We start from the raw sequence: 22,589 nt of genomic DNA, 5'->3' as shown, positions 1-22,589 counted from the left end.
CTGAGCTTTGCCTCCATCCAGTTCAGCTCTGGCTTTAAATGAAGATGAGCCCAAGTGCTCAGACAGCTACTGGGTCCAGCTGTGATTGGGGCTTCAAGCCCCTACCTGTGTCAGACAAACACCAGGCAGGTTACACAGGAACTCAGGCCTTCTGCTGCTCCCTAGCTGTGTGGACTTGGGCAGATCACTTCCTCTCTCTAAATCTCAGCTTTCTTCATCTGTAAAATGAGAATGTTGGATCGGAATGGTCTCCAAGGTCATGCCTAGCTGGGGAGCATGTCACAAGAATAGCTCTGTCTTTGTACAGACTTTGTACTGTTCAGCAGGTCCGAGGTGGAGCCTGGGTGTCTGTCCTTTTAGCACGATCCCCAGGAGATGCTCCTTGCACAGCCAGGTTTGGAAATTTCTCCCTGCTCTACAGACTCTGGCCCTGTGTGTGCCTGTTTTCACTAGTGGAATCACCAAGAAGGGCCTTAGAATTAAAAGCTCCCTTCTGTGTTCCAGGGCCTGTATTGGACACCTTCCTCGTGCTTCGTTATTCCCTTACTCTTCATTTGTCCTCACAGCACCATACCATGAAAAAAAAAAAAAAAAAAGCTGGTATTAAATCCACACCAAACCCAGTGCCGTCCGGTCAATTCCGACTCATAACAGCGACCCTACAGGACAGAGTGGAACTGCCCCATAGAGTTTCCAAGGAGCACCTTGTGGATTTGAACTGCCCACCCTTTGGTTCTCAGCCGTAGCACTTAACCACTATGCCACCAGGGTTTCCTAGCTGGTATTATTATCCCCATTTTCCATACGAGGACACTAAGGCACAGGGAGGCTCAAGGTCTCATCGTGGGTAAGTGGTGGGACTGGATTTCCAACTTAGATATGCCTGACCAAGGAGCCCATGTAGCCTCCCATACCATGTCACCACCAAGTGACGCAAACACACCCACACCAAGGCCCAATCACTCAATTTCATTGCCCGCCTGCCCTTGGTGCCCATGGTGCAAGAGGCAAGGGTGATTGAGAGCCACCTAATAGTGACCTTCAGAGATGCTTTGGGCAGCCACAGCCTTCACCAGGTGAATGTGGCTAGAGTGAAGGTGTGTCCTAGCAGAGTGGGAGGGATGACTCCCAAGGGTCATGGTGAAGGTCATGAAAAACCTGGATTAAAGGGTACCAAAAAGTAAGTCTGTGGAGTAGGGAGTCACTACTGCTTCTTGAGCGGAGCAGGGAAACGATAACACTCTAACTTTTTTGGAAATCATTAACGTGCACTTTTACCTTTTTATCCTTGCAACTTCCCTGTGACCAAAGGAGGGAAGATTTCCTTAGCCCATTGTACACATGGACAAGGTGAGGCTCAGAGAAGTCCAGGGGCCTGTCAAGTGCTTTCCAATTCAGCCTCACCCTTCAATCACAATTACCTGAGAATGATGACGGTGATAATGGAATGACCGTGGTGGTGGTGGTGGCAGCTAGTGTTTAGTGAGTTTGTAACATGACAACTCTGTTAGGTAAGTACACTTTGTTATCCCCACTTACAGGTGAGGAAACTGAGGCTTAGAGAAGTCAATGAGCTTTGCCCCAAGGTAACACAGCTACTAAATGGTAGAAGAGAGATTCGAACCCTGACAATCTGAAGCTTTTACTGTCTCCTCTATGAGCTGAGAAAGCCTCCTTGCCCAGATGCCAGCCAGATGGACACTTACCCCAGCTTCCCCTACTCCATTACCCCCCTAAGCTGGACTGAGAAGCTCTAGCCCCCATCAGCCAGTAATGCCCAACCCCACATTACTCTCAGAAATCCACTCCCTGCTGTGAAGACTTGGGTGAATTTGTTCCCCTCTCTGAACCTCGGTTTCCAAATCTGTGAAATGCAGGGTTTAAACTATTGAGCTCTGAGAGGTACTGAAATTCCTTGAGTCCCTGAATAACAACACTGGCTTAAGAATTTCTACCTTGCCAAAAATCCGAATTTGCTCTTGGATCAATCACAGGAGTAAAAACAGTCTCTCATTCACTACTCTCTTTTCTCTCCCTCTCTCTCAACTTTCAGCCTCATTATGGTTAACTCTCGTTAGTTAGAGACTTATTATCCAAGCTCATTATAAGTAATTATTCAGTCTGGAGGGGAAGCAGCGACACCACTAGTTTAATTTAATGCTTACCTAGTTCACTTAATTAGCAGTAAGTCTTGGCAAAACGATGGAATTCATGGGGTCCGGCTGGGTGGGTGGGGAGAAGCTGAGTGCTGTTCTTGGAAAAATAAACAGGTTGCAGGGCAGAATGTGGGAGGAGGCAAGGAGTGTCTTGCCAGCAAATTGGGCTGTTCCGTCTGTCCAGGCCAAGGCTGGCCACAAGAATGAAAGGCCATAGATGACACAGAGTTGGAAGGACTTTAGGTCAGGTAGCACTTATTAAGTGCCTGCCGTGTACCAGATGGAGCCCTGGTGGCACAGTGGTTAAGAGCTACGGCAAGCTAAGTCTGCTAACCAAAAAGTCGGCAGTTCGAATCTACCAGTCTCTCCTTGGAAACCCTGTGGGGTGGTTCTGCTCTGTCCTATAGGGTCGCTATGAGTTGGAATTGACTTGACAGCAATGAGTGGGGTTTTGGGTGTGCCAGACCCTGTGCAAGGCTCTGGAAAAACCTTATTATGGCCAATATGTGGTACTTGCCCAGCTGGTGATATTTGAGATAATGTAAGTACTGTCTGCCTTAGATAATCCAACTCTTCTAGTGGCTACGTTTTTCTCTGGTCAGCCATTGCATACTAGTGTGTCTTTTGCATCTCCCTCACCCTTTTCGCAAAGGGAGGCCTTAGGTCAGGGTCTCACACAGGCTGCAGAATCTAGCTGGAGATCAACGTTGTTCAGCTTCAATTTTTTAAAATGGTTTTCATCTATTTATGGCAAATGATACTGACTTTCCATGTACTGAAGTGATATAAAGTTTCCATTGTAGTAAAAATAAGTGAATTGCCATATAGAAAAATGTTGGGTAAAAAGAAGTCAAGGCGGCACACAGATGTGGCAGAGTGCCCAAGGAGAGAGGAGGGTGGGAAGAGGCGTGTTCAGTGCTCTTGGTTAGAGATTATCTGGCCCGGGAATGCAAGCAGGCCACCCTCTCCCACTCCCACACACCGGGCAGACACAGCCATCAGTCACAGGATATCTGCTAGACCAAATGCTGCCTCAGAATCCTTCTCAACCTAGTGTTCCAGGCAGCTTCCAAGGGTGTAGTCCAACCACCTTTCCCAGCCAACCACAGCCTCTTGAAGTTCTCCCCAGGTCCCCGTCCAAGTCCTACTAGTCCAAACCAGGACATCCCTTACCTTTTCTGTGCCTCAATTTCCTCGCTTCTAAAATGGGGTAATCATACCTACCTCATAGAGTTATGAAGATCAAATGATTTACAATAACATGCAATATAAGCAATCCCACTTCTAGGTGTATACCCAAAACAATTGAAAGCAGAGACTCAGACAGATAGTTCCCATCACCCCCATTACTCCTTTGCTGTCTCAGAGAAGATCATTGCCCCTCAGCCCTTCGTTGGTCCTTCTGCCCCCTTTGTACCAGTGGGTAATCTGGGTCTTGCTTAAAATCCCACAACAGATTAATAGCAGAGCCACAGCCAAGCTGAAACACCTTCCTGGCTCAGCCTGGGGGTATCTGTGCAGGTGTCTGCCCAGCATTGGAGCCTGAAAGCTAGGGTCCTTCCCTGGAGGTGCCATTCCTGTCCCCACCCTGAGTCCTTACCTTCCTGTCCTGAGACCCACCTGAGAGTCAGCATGTTACCCCTCCCAGATGACATGTGTCTCTCTAAAGGAGCCTTCAAGCCACACAAGGTGTCAACCCAAGAAATGAGGAAGAGTGATCTCAGAGCAGTGGGTGGCAGGGTGGGGCAATGGGTCCCCGGAAGTATGCCCACCCTGCTTCTTGAGAGCTGCCTCTGGCGTCTCCCTGGGATCAGGAGTATTGCAGCCCATGTTCTTGGCTCCTTCTACCATGACATAGGGAACTCAGGCCCAAGATATGGCCCTCGTGGCCATCCTCATGGCCTATCCTACCCCACCCACCAGAAGCTGCTCCAAGACACCAGAAAACAAAAACAAAGAGACTGTGGGAGAGCAGAGTATCTGTTCTTGTACCAGCTTTATTAGTGGCTTTTAGGCCCCTGTGGCCTTGGCCTCGTGGCTCAGGCCAGCCTCTTGCTCACACGCTCATAGGACACACCTCTGATGGTGGAGATCTGAAAGAAGCAGCCAGAACAAGGGAGTCAGTGCCCAACTCTCAGGCATGGACCCCAAGGCAACCCCGGGGCACAGCTGGAGGATGGCGAACTCCAGTGCCAGCTCTGAGAAGCTGTGGGTCAGCTGCACCCCTTCTTTGGGCCTCAGTTTCCCAATCTGTTCCCTGAGTCACTGTGTGGACTCAAAGTGGTGAAAGTGCTAACCAGTTGTAAGGGGTGATGTGGGTCTTGGTGAGATAACCTTCCACCTGTCCATTTCAACTCACCCATGCCAGGCACTTCTGTTATCCCATTTGATCCTCCCAACAACCCTATGAGGAAGTCTCCATTGTACAGATGAGAAAACTGGAGTTTGGAGAAGCCAAGTCACCCTCCCAAGGTCTAGAGGCCACACTCAGCCACTGCACCGTATAGTGTTTATGGGCACCTGTTGTGTGCTTGGTGGTGGGAGGGTATGCACCATGCCCTCAGGAAGCCTAAGGCTGAGGGACAGGGCACGCAAGGGGATGCTCCTCACTGAAGGCCCACTGGGTGCAGTGCCCTGGGTCTGAGGCCATCGAGACCCACTCTCACTGGATGTGCACAAGTCATCAGTTGGTTCTAATACCCAGTGTGGGAAAGCAGCATTCTCACAGGAAGAGGGGTATGTGGGAAAACCAAAGAGGTGTGGGAGAGCCCAGAGGAGGCAGGAAACCATTCTGACCAGGGAAGGGGAGAGGGACACACATTTGGACAGAATCCCGAAGAATAAGTAGGATTTGGAAAAACAAACAGGAGAAAAGGGAATTTAGAGCAGAGGGAACCACATGGGCAAAGAAAGGGAGGCAGGAAAGGGTGGGGCTAGGCCAGGAACAGTGGCTGGTCCAAGGAGCGGGGCAGAGGGTGTCTGCTGGGATGGGGAGAGCATACCCTTGTTTCCTTGACTCCAGATCTCAAGCCCTGTCTAGGGAAAGGAGCACATGGCCCTGAAGGTCAGCCTAAGGATTCCAGGCTTGATTCAATGGCTTGAGGAAGCAGTTTCAAAGGGGAGCCATATAAGGTGATGTATAATTTGCATATGGAATGTATGGAAGATGGAGTGGTGGGGGCGGGAAACAAGGCTGGGGCTCAGTCTAGAGGAGGGGTGATGATAGAATGGTGAAGGGTGCTGGGGGCTGGCTGGAGGCAGGAGGAGGATTGCTTACAAAATGTGCTTTCTATTGGTGGGGGAGGGGGGAGATGGAGGGAGACACCCAGGATGCCCATGGCTATGGGCAGAAAGTGTTCTGATCTTCCCAGAAGCCAACAGGATACTCGCCTCTACCAGCTTGTCACCCACGATCTCTGAGGTCTGGTGATAATTGGGGACGTTCACCAAGACTTTTCCACCCTCCATCTGCACAGTGACCTGGAAGGGAAGTATACCATTGAGCTGAGTAGGCAAGTCCTCCAGTGCAGGCCAGCCCCTCAAGGACGAAAGGCCCACCTGCACCCCAGCTACATCTCCAACAGATTTACCTTGTGGACATACATCGATCCGACAATATAGATAACCTTGGGCAAGTCACTTAATATCTATGCCTCAGTTTCCTCATCTCTAAAATGGGGGTAATAATTGTACCTACTGCATAGAATTGTTCTGAGGATTAAATGATTTAAAATAATATATGCAATATAAGCAATTCTGCTCCTAGGTACATACCCAAAAGAACTGAAAGCAAGGACTCAAACAGATACTTTAACACGAATGTTCATGGCATTATTCCCGATAGCCAAAACGTGAAAACAACCCAAGTGTCCATCAACAGATGAATAGATAAACAAAATGTAGTAATTACACACCATCAAAACCAAATCATTTGCCATCGAGTCAACCCTGACTCATGGCAACACACAATGGAATATTATTCAGCCATGAAAAGGAATGAAATTCTGATACATGACATGGATGAGCCTTGAAAACATTATGCTAAATGAAGCAAGCCAGCCACAAGAGGACAAATAGCATACGATTCCACTTGTGTGAAATACCTAGAATAGGCAAATTTATAAAGACAGAAAGGAGAAGCTAGCAAGGGCTGCAGGAAGGGGAGAATGGAGAGAAGAAAAAAAAGTATATGTATACATAAAGTGCTTAGCACAGTGCCTGCTACATGGTAAGCACTCCATAAGTGTTAACTGCCGAGTTGTGATCATCATTGATACAATGATGCTGCTAATGTCATCCAAGGATGTTAATCGCAGCATTATTTTTAACAGTGAATAGCCTAATAGCCAACCTCAGTTATCCAATAGTGAACACCCTAATTACCCATCAATGACGGGGGTGGTACAATAAATGATGGCCTTTCCATACTGCAGCATACGCTGCAGCCCTGAAAAAGAATAAGGCAAATTGCTGTGTATGGACATAGACACATCAGTAGGAGATTGTTAATTTTTTTTTTTTTTAATCCGACTTGCCGAATGTGAACATTATGATGACTTATTCTCCATCTTGGCAGCCTGAGGAGCCAAGTACACTCCCAGTCACAGTGGGGGTCTGCGGAGGGACCCAGAAGGCCTGAGGGACCAGCCCAGGTAGGGTGGAGGCAGACCGCCACCTTTCACTTCTCTGCTGCCCAAGACACACTGCCCTGGGGAAATCAGAAATGCTTGCATTGGCTGGGGGCAGGCCTAGCAGGGGTTCATCGAGGCATCTAGAGTCTTCCTTCAGAAAGGCCCACCAGGCTGACTTAATCAGCAACCTGCTGCTCTATGTCCTAGATGGTGGCGTGTATACTGCTGAGACAGCACGCTGTGGAGACAGCCTGACTATTAGAGGCAGACGGCCCTGGTCCTAACCCGTTTGGCCACTTGTTGGCTGCAGGAGCTTAGGCACATTGCTTTGCCACCCTGAGACTCAGTTTTTTTACCTGTAAAACACAAATTGCCTTTTTTTCCAAGCATTTCCTACATGGCAGGCACTGTGCTGCCTGCTTTCCGTGCATTATCCTGTTTAATCCTCACCATGCCTCTTGGAGGCAGGGACTGATCCTGGTCCTATTTTGCATCTTGGAGAGCTGAGGCTAAAAAAAAAAAAAAAAAAAAAAACCATTGCCATTGAGTCGATTCCAACTAATAGTAACCCTATAGAATGGAGTAGAGCTGCCCCATAGAGTTTCTAAGGAGTACTTGGTGGATTCAAACTGCCAGCCTTTTGGTTAGCAGCCATAGCACTTAACCACTATGCCACCAGGGCTAAAGGGAGGTGAAATGACTTGTAAGAAGCTGTAGAGTTGTAGGTGGTGCCTCAGGGTTTCAAACCCAGCTGAGTCTGATTCCAGGGCCTGGGCTCTTCATCACTGTGCTACATTGGGAGGCAGCGTAAAAAAGTGGTTATGCCTTCTGGAGCCAGCTGCCAGGGTGTGGAGGCCTGTGCCTCATTTACCAGCTGTGTGATCAGGGGACAAGCTACTTAATCCCATGGCTCATCTGCCCCATCAGTAAAATGGGGTTAGTAGTTGTATGGTGATTGGAGTCCAAGCTATGGTCTTTTCAATTGCCTCATAGGCATGTGAAAGCTGGACAATGAAAAAGGAAGATGGAAGGAATGATTCATCCAAATTGTAGTGTTGTCAAATAATATTGACTATACTGTGAACTGCCAGAAGAATGAATAAATCGGTCCTAGAAGAAACACAACCAGAATGTTCCTTAGAAGTGAGGATGGTGAGTCTTCAGTTAGTTTACCTTGGACATGTCATCAGGAAAGACCAACTACTAGAAGAGGACATCATGTATGGTACAGTAAAGGAACAGCAAAAACAGGGGAAACCCTCAATCAGATGGATTGACACAATAGCCGCAACAATGGGCTCAAACATGGCAACGATCATGAAGATGGTTCAGAGCTGTGTAACATAAGGTCACCATGAGTTGGAGCTGACTTGATAGCAATTAACAACAACCACCACAGTTACAGTGACCTCATAGGATTAAATGCGTTAAGATGTGTATTTAGCAAGTATATGGGGACGTATTACATGCTCAGTAAATGTTAGCTATTTTTATCATTATTGTAGTGCCCATTATTGACTGGAGCCAGGTGGTTAAATTACCAACTAAAGCTTTTAGTGCTGGCCACTAGACTAGAGGGAGAGACCTCAGTCTGGCAGACAAGGAGGCCAAGTTTGAGATGGAGAGGTTAACCAGAGGCGTAAGGAAGGCAGGAAGGCAGCCTGTGGCCTCTCACCTTGAACTTCTTGCCCCCTATGGCTTCCATTTCGCACTCCTTGCCGATGGTGAACTTGTTGGTTATGGACTGGCCCCCGGGGTAGTGCTGGATCCAGGTGAAGTTCTGCCCATCCTGCTGCACCTCTGTGATCTTGAAGTTGTGGCCTTTATCAATTTCGGTCCTGGGGAGCCCTGGGCAGGGGGACAAGCAGAGTGTCATGTAAGAGCTGTTTACAACCCTGTGGCTTTGGAGAAGCTTTTCTCCAGGCTGGCCTGGAGGTTAAGACCACAGTCCCTCAGAGATGGCTTCAAATTTTTGGCTTGGGCAAGTCATTACCTCTCCAAGCCTCAGTGTTCCCATTCACAATAGGGGGATATAAGGCCCATCTCACAGGACTGTTGCAAGGATTAAGTTAAATGTGGTGATGACTTGCCAAATTCCTGGTACGTAGTTGGTACTCAGTAATGGCACAAACAGCTTGCGCTTGACTGCTAACCGAAAGGTTGTGGGTTCAAACCCATCCAGTGGCTCTGTGGAAGAAAGGCCTGGCAATCTGCTTCTGTAAAGATTACAACCAAGAAAACCCTATGGATCTCAGGTCTACTCTGCAACACATAGGGTTACCATGAGTCGGAATTGACACAATGAGTTTGGTTTGGGCTCTTCTGATAGAATATATTAATATACAATAACTATAACAGACGCCAACAAACTTACAAAGTTCTAGAATAAATGGGACCTTTAAGACTGTGTCTTCTAATGCTTTTACTTTACAGATAAGGACACTGAGACCCAGAGCAGGAAAGGACTTCCTAGGGTCTCAGAGCAGATTAGCAACAAAACCAGGTCTAGAACTGAGGTTGGCTGACTTGCAGTTCCTCAACACTAGACTTTTGTGGACAAAGCCAAGTCACTGTTCCCATAGGGGCCACTCCCAATAATGGACTCAAAAGGGCTCTCTAGGGCTCTGCTCTCTGGCTTCTCTGGCCCAGCTAGCAGGTAAGACGTGACCACCAGAGGTAGGGCCCAGGCCCCCTGGGGCTATCCTCTGCATTTGACAATCATACTGCTACACAATTAATGTGTTGAGTTTTCTACGGGATTGTCAAATCATTGTCTCACTGCTTCCTCACAACCAGCGCTGGATGTGGAGAAGTGAGAGAAGGGGTGGGATCTTTGATCTCCCTTCCCCCAGTGCCCAGCACAGTAAGAGGCCAGCTTGTTGAGTGGCTGAGTGAGTGACTGACTTGTCAAACCTGGAATCTACACTAACCCCTTGGCCACCCTGCCCGGACAGGATGTGATGACATCACTCATCATAAGGCCTTGGGTGCTAATGTGACATCTGCCACTGACTTTCACTGTGACCTTGGTCAAGTCACGCTGAGGTGCCCATCGGTAACATGGGCTAAAACCAAAAAAATACAAACCCATTGCCTTCAAGTCCATCCCAACACCTAGAGACCCTATAGGACAGAGTAGAAGTGCCCTATCAGGTTTCCAAGGCTATAATCTTTATGGAAGCAAACTGCTACATCTTTCTCCCCTGGAGCAGCTGGTGGGTTCCAACCTCCAGCCTGGTTAGGAGCCAATCGCTTAACCACTGAACTAGCAGGGCTCCTTCACACTAGGATAGCCCTTGCATACAGTACTTTTTCAATAAATGTTGGAATGAGTATGCAAATCAAGTCTCAGCTTCACCAGTTATAGCTGTGTAACCTTGGACTAGAACTCAGCTTCTCTGGGCCTCAAGTTTTCCATCAGTAAAGTGAAAATACACCTACTCTGTGAGCTTTTTGAAGACAAAGACTGTGTATTCCTATTAACCCCAGAGCCTAATTAACTCACTCAACAAATGTGTGAGTTAATTAATTAATACATTAATTAATGAAGTCCTGTCCTGCTCTAACCGAGGGACCCAGGTTCCTGTCCTACAGTTGGCTGTGACAAGCCAGCCCTGGGGAAGGCGTGCTCAGGAGGAGCTCACTCACCCACTTGCTTCACAAACTCCTCGTAATTCTTCTCACTCTCCACCTCATACTTGCCGCTGAAGGCCATGCTGCTGGGAGGGCGAAGACCAGAGAGCAGGAGATGAGGAAGACATCGGTGCCCAGGAGTCTGCTGCCCCAGCTTATAAACTCTCCCAGCTGCTGAGGCTCAACCCCTAAATCACCCCATTTCTCCCTCCCACCTCTGAAGAGGAAACATTCACACTTTTATGACATGGGCAGGACCTGGAGATGGCAGAGCCCAGGGGTCATTCACTCCGGGAGGTGCTGGCTGTCATCCCGCTGTCATTCCCAGCAAGGCCAGAGCTGGGACTGTCAGGGTTTGAGGAACCATCCACCTCGGCCCATCCTCCCTCCATGCATGCTCCTGTCATCTGTCCATGCTCCCATCATCCCTTCCTTTACTCCTTCACCCCTTATTCATCAACCAAAGCACACTGAGCATCTGTTGCATACCAGCCGGCACTGAGGAAACGCAGATGAATGAGACATAGAACCTTCCCCAAAAGAGCTTCCACCCTCGTCAGAGAAAAGCCACCCCCCTGCAGAAAACTCTTGTGCTAACCGAGCATGGTGCATCCCAGGAGAGAGGCCTGTGGCCTGGAGAATGGGGAAGGAGTCATGGTGTCCAGCTTGGAGACTGGGACATCTTTGGGGAGGAGCTGGCATTTGATACCGACATGGAAGCACCAAGAGGATCTGGGTGTGTAGAGAAGCAGGAAAGTTAGAGGAGGCAGAGACTTAGAGAGTGTTCTAGAATGAGAGAACAGTGTGATGGAAGTGGGAAGGGCCACAATGAAGAAAGGAAGCAGCCTGGCTGCAGCATAGAGCACAGGAAGGAAAATAGTGACCAGAAGGTACAGAGAATGGGACTAGAGGAAAGCAGCAACACAAGGACCCATGGAGAGGACTTGGAGGAGGAGGAGCTGAGATACTTACTCTGTGTTGGGCACTGGGCTCGGAGCTTTCAGAAATTGCACTTTATTCAAGGAATCCAGACCCCTGACTTCCAGTTCCAGCACCACTTCACACTCGGAGAGTTGGTTGGCTCAGAGTGATAACACCTTGCCCTGCCTACCTCATGGGATTGCTCTCTGAAGTAAACACATGTATGGTGCAAGTATAAAGCACTCGATAAAGGCAATGATTATATAAGGAAATCTCTGCAAGCCTGCCTCCTTTCCCAGGGTCTGTACTCCATGAATCCCCGTTATTTCTATTCACTGCAGAATTCACTGTGGTTGCTGACTCCCACACCTCCTGGACTAAGTGGCTTCTGAACTGATGAAACTAGTTTTGCTACCTTTTCCAGTGTCCAATCTTGCAATTCCTTACAGCAGTCAGGGGTCTTATTTAAGTCTTTAAAAAAAAAAAAAACAACTATGTATGTATACACATACATACATACATACCTATACACTGTACATATCATCATGAATTTTGCTAATGGTAAATTATAAATATTACAATTTCAAATAGTTCAGAGCAAATGACAGTCTCAGCAGAGGTGTCCCTTGATATTGGTTTGGTATCTGGCCTTCCAGACTTTTAAATACATTAATATACGTGTATTTTCTTATATAAGTGGATTATACTGTTCTGCCACCTCCTTTGACGTAATGATACAGATACACGTCCATCGCATTATATGAAGTTATAGCATACCCTTTTTAATAGCCCAGGGTATTCTATTGTATGTATGTTTCATAATTTGCATAACTACTGCTGAATCTTTAGATTGTTTCCAATCTTTTTTCATTATAAATAACCCTGCGATAAATATTCTTGTTCACACCTCTTGGTGTACATGTCAGATACTTCACTAAGTTTATTTGCTAAGGATGAATTCCTACATGTGAAATTCCTGGAACAAAGGGTTTTTGTATTTAACCCATTTATATCTATTAGTCTACTGCTTTTCAGAAAGGTTATAGCATTGACGCTCCTACCTGTATCTCTTAAGACTTTCTCCTCATGGACGGTCACAATGGTGAAATAATAATGAGAATAATAGCTAACATCTATTGAGTGCTTATTGTCCCTGGGGCACTCTGCTAAATATTTTACATGGATTATCTCATGTAATCCTCAAAACTACTCCATGAACTAGGTACCATTATTGTCCCCATTTGCCGAGGAGGAAACAGAGGTTCAGAGAAGTGAATTGACTTGCCCAAATCACAGAACCTCTGTGTATATTTCATATCTACTACCAAAACAACTTTCAAATCTTGTAAAGATATCCCCCCAAATCCCCCATAATTCCATCACCCTAACACAGTAACATTTTTTATTTTTTGTATTCCTTCCTTTCCTCTTTTTCCCCTCCTCCTCCCTTCCTCTTCTCTCTTATCGTTGCTTGCTTGCTTTCTTATCAACTCTAATTATAACAGAGATATTAACAGCCATAATCAGCATGTAAATGCAATATTGCATCCTATTTTTCTACACCCAGCATTAGTTTGGGAACACAGTCACATGTCTCTATAAAGCTGTCATGTTTATTGCTAGAAATGGCTGCATAATAGTACACCAATGGGAACATTAACCATCTCTGCTGTTTGCTGTTGAAATTTTAGGTGGATCCCAGCTTCCCCCCTTAAGTATAATGCTACCACAAGATTCTTTGTATGTAGGGTAATTTTTAAAAGTATTTCCTTGTGCTAAAGCCTCAGGGCGAAATTACAAAACCAAGGGATCTGGGACATTCTTCTAGCTCTTAACATGTTTTGCCAAATTGGGACTGAATTGGTTTACACAGCTTGTTTGGATGCTGGATCTCTCAGGATTCAATGTTTACAAAGTCATTGTTACTTTCTCCAGGCATCCTGCCTACAGCATCACGAATTGTTCCAAACCAAAAAAAAAAAAAAACCCAAACCTGTTGCCATCAAGTCAATTTTGACTCCTAACGACCCTATAGGACAGAGTAGAACTGCCCCATAGGGTTTCCAAGGAGTGGCCAGTAGATTTCAACTGCCAACTTTTTTGTTAACAGCTGAGCTCTTAACCACTATACCACCAAGGCTCCTCAAACTGTTCCACTTTAAGAAAATATTTATTTTTAACAATTTTTATAGCAGAAAGTCGCCAACCATTGCATTCTGCTTGGATCAACAATCAATGTCCTAGGAAGCAGCAGTCAAGAAATCGAACAACATATTGCCCTGGGCAAATCTGCTGCAAAGGATTTCTTTAATGTTTTAAATAGCAAAGATGTCACTTTCATGACTAAGATGCATCTGACCCAAGGCTTGGACTTTTCAGTTGCCTCCTATACATGCAAAAATTGGATGATGACAAAGGGAGGTAGAGGAAGAATTGATAAATTGAATTATGGTGCTGGTAAAGAATAGTAAATATACCATTGACTGCCGTAAGAATGAACAAATAAGTCAGAAAAAATACTACCAGAATGCTCCTTAGAAGTAAGGATGGCAAGCCTTTGGCTCGCTTACTTTGGACACATCATCAGGAAAGAACAACTGCTAGAAAAGAACATTATATTTGGTAAAGTAGAGGGTCAGCAAAAACAAGTGAAACCCTCAATGAAATGGATTGACACAATAGCCACAATAAAGGAGGTTCTGGTGGCACAAAGGAAACCCCGGTGGCATAGTGTTTAAGAGCTACAGCTGCTAACCAAAAGTCGGACAGTTCGAATCCACCGGGTACTCCTTGGAAACTCTATGGAGCAATTCTACTTTGTCCATCCAACTGCCTACTTCGCATAGGGTTGCTCTAAGTTGGAATGGACTCCATGGCAATGGGTTTAGGTTATTATTATTATTATTTTGGTGGCACAAATGGATAAGTACTTGGTTGCTAACTGAAAGGTAGGAGGTTTGAACCCACCCAGATGCTCAGCTGGAGAAAGACCTCAAGATCTTTAAAAATCACTTGCTTACATAAAGATTACAGCTAAGAAAACCCTACGGGGCAACTCTGTCACATGGGGTCTCTCTGAGTTGAAAATCAACTCGATGGCACCTAACAACAACAATGGTAAAGTTATTAACAATAACTGTAGTTATTAAAACAATAGCCACAATAGCGGACTCAAACATACCAACAATCATGAAGATGGTGCAGGACTGGGCAGTGTTTTATTCTGTTATACATCAGGTTACCATGAGTCTCCTTGATGGCGACTAACAACAACAACCTAGCAGGAAGTTTTTATTATTATTACAAAAGTAATAGACATTCATTGTAGAAAATTTGGAAGAAAAACAGCACAAATAAACTAAAAACCACCGGGAGCTCTTATTTTTCAATTGTAAAATTAAAACACTCATTATTTAAAAAGACAAAAGCCCAAAGCTATGTAAAGGTGAACAACCCACATCCCACCCCATCTCATTTTCCAGAGCCAGCTGCTGTTAAATTCAGTCTATAACCTTCTAGACATTTTCCAAGTGCATGCACACAAACGTATTTGTGCATCTCCTTTTTTCTTTCCCTGTTCTTTATAACAAAGCTGTAATCCAGAGATACTGTTCTGTGTCTTGATTTTTTCCCTGAGCAATATATCATGAACACTAATGGATCTTATTTCTTCATAAAAAAAAAAAAAATAGAAACTGAAAAATACCTCATTCGTTATTAAAAGAGATTTTCCAAATGAACAAATCCACTAATCGAATACATTATGTCGCTTGGTCTAGGCATGAGAACCAGTGGAGCATTTGCCATCTCCCTGGAGATTTTGGAGGAAAATAATTTAGCAGCAATCATTGGAATGTGAGTCAGATATAAAGTGACAGCCAGTGGGCAAACTAGAAAGGCTTAGAGGGTGGGTGCAGTCTCCTGGAGTCCCCGGGGGCTTCTAGTCTTGGAGGAAGTGTGCACTTTGTGGAACCCCACCTTCACGCCCCACTCTGCCTGGGATGCCCGCCCACCTTTCAGCTGTCTTTCCAAATTCTAATTGTCCTTCTGACTTCGCCTCATCCAGGGAGCCTTCTCTGATCACTCCAACCTGGAGAGAATGTTCCTGGCAGTTATCTCTATAGTGTGTACCATCAGTTTAAAATGGCTCGGGGGCAGGGGGGAGGAACTTGACCTTTGAAGTCTCGTAATCCCTTCACATATTAGTGCTGAGATTTCAGACACACAACCTTCATTTGACTCCGACTCATGGCAACCCCATGTATGATGGAATTGAATTGTGCTCCACAGGGTTTTCAGTGGCTGATTTTCAGAAGTAGATTGCTAGGCCTTTCTTCCAAGGCATCTCTAGGTGGATTCGAACAACCAACCTTTCAGGTAGCAGCCGAGCATGTTCATTGTTTGAATCATCCAGGGACTCCTGCTGTGTTCCGGGCTCTGGACATACTAAGTATCTGTCCTCAAGTTTTGTGGGGGTGCCAGACTAGTAGACAAGCAGTTACAACCCGGTGTGATAAATGTAATAAAGGCCATAAGATAAGGATATTTTAGGATCTCAGAGACACTACCCTGACCAGGCTCCTAGGGCTTAGGAAAGGCTGTTCTGAGAGGAACTGGCATCTAAGCCAAAGTCTTAACTTATTATTAAATAGGGATAAAAATACCTACCTTTTTTCAGAACTACTATGACAATGAAATGAGATTATCTCCCAAAAGAATGAAAAGCAGGAACAGAAACAGATACTTGGACATCAATGTCCATTGCAGTATTATTCACAATAGCCCACAACAGCCCAAACAGTGGAAACAGCCTAAATGTCCACCAGCAGATGAACGGATTAACAAAACGTGGTGTGTGCATACAATGGACTCTTCCTCCACCACGAAGAGAAATGTAGGACTGATTCATGCTACAACATGGATGGACCTCGAAAACATCATGCTGAGTGAAGTCAGTCAGTCCAAAAAAAGCACAAATACTCTATGAGCCCACTCATATGAAATAGCTGGAGCAAGCACGTGTGTAGATCAAAGTTGATTAGTGGTTACCAGGGGCAAGCGAGAGGGAGCGGGAAGAGGACTCGATCCTTACGGGAACTGAGTTCCTGAACAACGTGGTGAACATAATTAATGCCACTGAACTGCACGTATGAAGATTGTTGAAACGGCAAATGTTCTGTATGTATTTACCACAATTTTAAAAAATGAGAGTAGGTAATGAAAGTGCTTAGCACAGAATACAGTATTTGGTAGGTGCTCACTGAATGACATGTACTGCTATTCCCTCCCATTGGCAATTTGTCCAGATCATCACCCTGTGGAAGCCCTGGTGCCATAGTGGTTTAGAGCTCGGCTGCTGACCAAAAGGTCAGCAGTTCAAATCTACCAGGCGCTCCTTGGAAACCCTATGCGGCAGTTCTACTCTGTCTTATAGGGTAGCTCTGAGTCAGAATCGACTTGATGGCAATGGGTTTTTTTTAGGGGGTATCTCCCTATTGTTTTGAATTACTATCTGCATATTGTAGCATTAATTTAACTCTTCACAAACTGTGTCTTTTATCCCCCAATTAGATTGCAATCCCTTCCAGGATAGAGGCTGCTTTGCATACTTGTTTATGTGTTTGTACCTAGTGAGCACTGAGATGCTGTTGGTTTCGTTTTATTTGATCAGGTCAGTCTGGAATAGGCTGTGAGGCTGTGGTCCTTACAGAGTGGTCTTCAGCCTGGTCTTCTGGGAGTATGGAGAGGGGAGGGCTGGTTAAAAAAGAATTTCTGACTTAGCAGGTCTACGATAGAGCCATGGACCCTGTATTCTGACAAGCTCCCCAGTGACTGTGAATGACAGTAATGTTGAGAAGGTCTAGGCCAGTGGATGTGGGCAAGAATGGACCAGAAGGCCTCTCCAGGCCCCATTTAACTCCCTTTCCCGTTGATTTCCTTCTGCCCCAGTTTGAACTGTTTTCTCCTTAGTTGCTACTCATACAAGGTCAGTGTCAACGGCAGGATGAGGGTGGTAGGGTAGGGGAAGGATGGCGTTGGCACCAGGACTTCTGACTCAGGTGTGCTCCTTTCTCCTTCGCTGGAGTCTGGAGGGTCTGGTCCTTGTGAGCATCTGACCAGCAGCCTCTCCCACCCCAACCCTGCCTCTTTCATGGTTCACCCTGGAGTTCACCTATTTGTTCAAACATTTATTGAGCACCTTCCAGGAGAGGTAAATGAACTCCGGCTGCCTCTATATCACAGTGAGGTTTTATGGGGCCATTGAGCCAATAAAATAATTATGCCCCAGTGGAGATAAAGAAGGGTCCCAAGGCTAATCCCTCTGGTCCACCTAACTTTCCATGCTGGACTCTGGCTTCCACCTCAAATCAGTCATCATTATACTAAGAGTAACATCCAGGGTGGGGACACAGGTCCTTGACCCCAAGGTGTGAAGGGAAGCTCAGGTTGCCCTTCTGGCCTCCCCATTCCCAGGACCTGGCTGGATCTTGCACCAAGTGGATTCATCAGAGTTATTGATTCCTTGACCAAACCTCCTTCCTTCTTCTTTCCTCATCCAAAAATCTGCAGTGCTAATCAGGATTGATCCTAGAATGTCAAGGCTAAATGAGACCCCTTAGGGCAATTTATTCCATGACGATTCCCCTAGCTCTGCTCTCAAGAGGCAGAGGCTAAGAAATTCAGCAATCCCACAGAACATCCAGTTGGCACATTTTTTTATCCACAGTGAGAAATGGAAGAGATAGGGACTCTGGGCCAGACTGCTTGGGTTTGAAGCCCAGCTCTGCCACTCACTGGCTATGCGACCTTGGGCAAGTTATTTATCTTCCTGGAACTCAGTTTTTTCACTCGCAAAATGAGGATAGTAATAGTGCCTACCTTAAAGGATTATTATGAGTATTAAATGAGTTAATTTTTGGAAAGCACTTTTTACAGAGCCTGGCACACAATGTAGAAGAGTGTGTTAAGGAAGTGTGGGCAAGGCAGGTTAGCGGAGCAGCTCCAACACTGCTGTGTCTGATCTCCAGCTTTGTAGTCAGAATCACCTCCCTCATCTCTAAGTGTCAAATGCCCTGGGGTTCAGTTGCTGTTCTCATCTTTTCTCTGAGCACTCGCTCCTTTGAAGATCTCATCCAGTCCATGGCTTTAAATATCATCTATATGGAGTCCTTGGGTGGTACAAATAGTTAACATGCTTGGCTGCTAACCAAAAGGCCAGAGGTTGGAGTCTACCCAGAGGTGCCTTGGAAGAAAGACCTGGCATTCTACTTCAGAAAAATCAGTCACTGAAAACCCTGTGGCACACAGTTCTGCTTTGACACACATGGTATCATCATGACTCAAAATTGATTCGATGACAACTGGTTTTAATTGCTGATGACTCACAAATTTGTACCTCCATCCCAGGCTTCTCTTCTGGATTCCTACATCCAACTGCCTACTTCACAGCTCCACTTCATGTCTTCTACCATCTCAAACTTATCATGTCCAAGGCTTCTATTCTTCCAGCCTCAACAAAGCCTGCTCCTTCTGTGGACTTCTCTGACTCAGTTGATGGGGAATACTAGCAGGAACATCTATTGAACACTGGCAATATGCCAGACTGTACTAAATGCTTTACTTGAATATCATCCAGTTCTCCCAACCAGCCTGTTAGGTAGGTCCTTGTATTACACCCATTATGTAGATGAGGAAACTGAGGCTCAGCAATGTCACACTCGGTTGGTAAGTGGAAATGCAAGACTGCCCACCCTGACGGTCTGTTCTAAGTCCTGCACTCATGTCCTAACTCAATAGAGCAATTTGATTTGGATGCAGCCTCCAGAACTGACCAGGCTCTAGGAGACCATTATTGCTCCTATAGTCATTACCGAGTGACCGCAAAGTGCTAGACACTATACTCAGTGCTCAACACATGGCATGGCATCATATTCAACCCACACAATAAACTTCCAAGAGAGCTGTTATTTCCCTATTTATGGAAAAGAAAGTCTAGGCTCAGGAAGGTTAGATGACTCGTTCAAGGTCACACAGCCAATCATTGACGAAGCTTTTGTTGAACTCAGGTCTATCTGACCTGAATTGGTGGTTACCACCACCATGGATCCTGCTGCCTCTCTGATGAAAAGTAGTCTGTTAATTTACAGTGAGAACAATCATTCATTCATTCAAGATACATTCACTGAGCACCAGCCTTTGTGCTGGGGAACAGAGATACATAGCAGAAGGTAAAAGCGTCCCTACTCTGCTGAATGGAGCTTCCAGCCTTTTCCCCAGTTCATTGCAATTAAATTCATCCCTTTTTCCCCAGTTCATTCCCCTATTTTTAGCCTCACTTCTCCTATCCAGCCCATGGGTGCATTACATCCTCTGCTGGGATCCTCCATGTCCTGCAGCTGGATTGGCTTCCCAGGCTCCATCCTTGGGCCATAAAAGCATTTGTCTTCCCACCTACCATCTCTGGGACTGCTGACTGCAGCCAGAAATGATGGCACCGTAGGGGGCTGACACCAACACAAATTCATGATCTTCCCTCAGCAGGACTTTGGGGCAGCTCAGCAGTCCTTCCTCTCATCACTGGGTGGATCCCATTCCCTATAGCAACTGGTTTGAAATTATCTTCACCTTCTTTTAAAGTCTCCTATATCATTCCCACCATCCCAGCACCCACCCCAGCCCAGCCTTCACTTTTAATGGCCATATAGCAACTCACTGTATGGATATAGAATAATTTATCCAACCAGTCCCCTGCTGTTGGGCAGATAGATTTAGGAAGGGACAATTGCACAAATGAATAGGAAACACCGCAAGATAAGGAAAACAAACAAACAAACAAAGAGTTCATCAAGACTATGTATTAACATGAATAGTGTTTTCGAGCTGATGGGAGAGGAGGTAGAAAGTTCTGCACCCACTGTCTGCAGGGCTGCCTCCTCCCTGGGAACAATCATTGCCAGATGGGGAAACCCTTGTTTTCAGCTTCTGTTTTATGTCCCTGTCTGTTTTCCATCACACTTTTGAGCTGATGCCATTTCTCTGACTGCTGTAGACAAAATCCTTTGGGTTGTAAGTAAAGAAACCTGTTTAAGCTAGTTTAGGCCAAAAAGGAGATTAGCATACATAATTGATGATATCTGACATTTTTGACCTTTAAAAATTTTTTTCATATAGTTCAACCTGATGCTATAAGGATGCTACAGGGACATCTCAGGAAACCCAAGGCCAGGACATGGAGTCAGGCTTCATGAGGAAGTAGAATTAGGAACCGGGAAGTATCAAGAATTCTATCACTTACTCTCTCTTCTACTGTGTCACATGCTGTGTGCCTACGTCATTCTCTGCAGACTTCCTTTCTCTGCTAATCCATGTATACTCAGACAACACAGCTTCCAGAGTAACCAAGAGAAATTAAGTTAAATGTCCTAGAAGTCTAATCTGACTGGCCTATCATGAGCCACGTGTCCACCTTCTGGTCCAGTCAGCTGTGGGCGGGGAGGTAGAGCTCTGTCAATCAGGGCTTTTAATTGCAAGGAACAGCAATGATTTAAGCAGAAAATATATTTATTGAAAGGACATGGATGAGCTCACAGAATTTTCAGGTTTGGAAAACAGGCAGGACAAGCGGCTAGAACCACAGCCACAATCACGTTACAGAAATGGTCTTGTGAGGACACCACTGCCAATACAACCAAAAACTACTTCCCAGACAGGAAGTTTGTACCCCCACCACCAGTGGCTCTAGACATTGGCAGCACAGCCACCATTGCCACTGGGCACTAGATATGGTGACCACCACGAGAATGGATTCTCTTATCCCTGCTTCTTTGCCTCACAAGCACGCTCATTGCCAAGGAGTGACAGGGCCATGAGTATCTGGCCTTTTCAGTTTTGTCCTGGGAAGTGGACCCTGCCTTCCACCAGAACTCATGCAGCGGGAGTTCTCTAAACACAGAAAGGGGTGCAGATGCTCAACCCCACAAGGGGGTCATGAGCTACCAACTCGGCCCTCAGGACCAATTGCTGTAGGTGGAGAGAGGTGATTGAAGAGGGACTGTGGCCTGGGAAGACGACCAAAAAGTGTCCACTACACTGACCTCTTTCCTGCTCATGTGGCACCCACCACCACCCATGAAGCCTTTTTCTCTCACCAATCTAGCCCAGCCTTGGCTGGCTCTCTTCCTCTTAGAACTGAGCAGTAGGGCACAGAATTCAAGTGCCACCACTCTACTCCCAGACTCCCTGGGCGGTGCAAATTGTTGGCTGCTAACATACTTGGCTGCTAACCAAAAGGTTGGAGGTTCAAATATACCCAGAGTTGTCTGGCAATCTACTTCTAAAAAATCAGCTATTGAAAACCATGTGGAGCACGGTTCTACTCTGACAAAAGTGAGGTCACCACGAGTTGGAATGTACTTGATGGCAACAGGTTGATTGTTTTGCCACCTAACTGAAAGGCAGGAAGCCTGCCTCACCCTTCTCTGTGACCTGTGACCTGTACAGCAGGTAGGGGTGAGCTTCAGAGTAGAGGCTTTACTACAGGTACTTGCTGGTTGGCTCAGAGCCCTGGTGGCACAGTAGTTAAGCATTCAGCTGCTAACCAAAAGGTCAGCGGTTTGAATCCACCAGCTAGCTGCTCCTCAGAAACCCTACGGGGCAGTTCTACTCTGTCCTATGGTGTCACTATGAGTCGGAATCAATGGCAACAGGTTTGGTTTTTTTCTTTTTGCTGGTTGGCTGAGGCCTTACCCGCGCTCCTTCAGATGTAAAAGATACTGACTCTGGAAGGATATGGGATAGCTCATAGAAGCGATGGAAAAGCTGACCCACCAGGAGCGGGAAGGAAGAAACAGACGCCTTGGGGTACTACCACGCTAGGAATCACCTTCAACCATCCTCCATCCTTATAGTGGACTCCACTCACAGCTCACATTCTCAGCTCAGCCGATTCCTGGCTGTATCGCCTTAGACAGTTCATTAAGTAACCTGTGCTTAGGATTCCTACTTGGGGCTAACAAACCCAACTCCTAGGGCCCTGAAACGATTCAATAACTTAATACAGTAAAACCTGTGAAAGACGGAACCTGTGTAAGGTGGAAAACTGTCAGAGAAGGAAAATACAAACATTCTCCACTAACTGAAAAAGTGGTAAGACTGCACCCTGTCAGAGGAGGAAAACTTGTGAGACCTGGAAAAACAAGGCAGTCCCGTTTCTCACAGGTTTCACTGTACGTAGAAGGCAATTTGAAAG

At 46.0% G+C, this 22,589-nt stretch overlaps 1 protein-coding gene across 1 annotated transcript; it reads right to left on the bottom strand.

The window, feature by feature from the left end:
- Nucleotides 1-4,195: 4,195 nt before the first annotated feature.
- FABP6 (fatty acid binding protein 6) lies at nt 4,196-10,591 on the bottom strand. The gene is made up of 4 exons (XM_010592268.2): nt 10,436-10,591; nt 8,463-8,635; nt 5,547-5,636; nt 4,196-4,249 (listed from the first exon to the last, which is right to left on the bottom strand). The coding sequence occupies exons 1-4, from the start codon at nt 10,500-10,502 to the stop codon at nt 4,196-4,198; spliced, it is 384 nt and encodes a 127-aa protein (XP_010590570.1). The 5' UTR covers nt 10,503-10,591.
- Nucleotides 10,592-22,589: the final 11,998 nt, after the last annotated feature.

This window comes from Loxodonta africana, chromosome 2, assembly GCF_030014295.1.
Source record: "Loxodonta africana isolate mLoxAfr1 chromosome 2, mLoxAfr1.hap2, whole genome shotgun sequence".
NCBI classification, from domain to species: Eukaryota; Metazoa; Chordata; class Mammalia; order Proboscidea; family Elephantidae; genus Loxodonta; species Loxodonta africana.
This window is presented reverse-complemented; position numbering and strand designations above follow the sequence as displayed.

Bases quoted from the DNA above. Each gene is read 5' to 3' on its own strand.
- FABP6 (XM_010592268.2), bottom strand. From the start codon at position 10,502: ATGGCCTTCAGCGGCAAGTATGAGGTGGAGAGTGAGAAGAATTACGAG. The intron at 8,636-10,435 runs GTGAGTGAGCTC...CCCCCTGCCCAG, and splicing joins GGAGTTTGTGAAGCAAGTGG to GGCTCCCCAGGACCGAAATT. The intron at 5,637-8,462 runs GTGAGAGGCCAC...CTTCCCTTCCAG, and splicing joins TAGGGGGCAAGAAGTTCAAG to GTCACTGTGCAGATGGAGGG.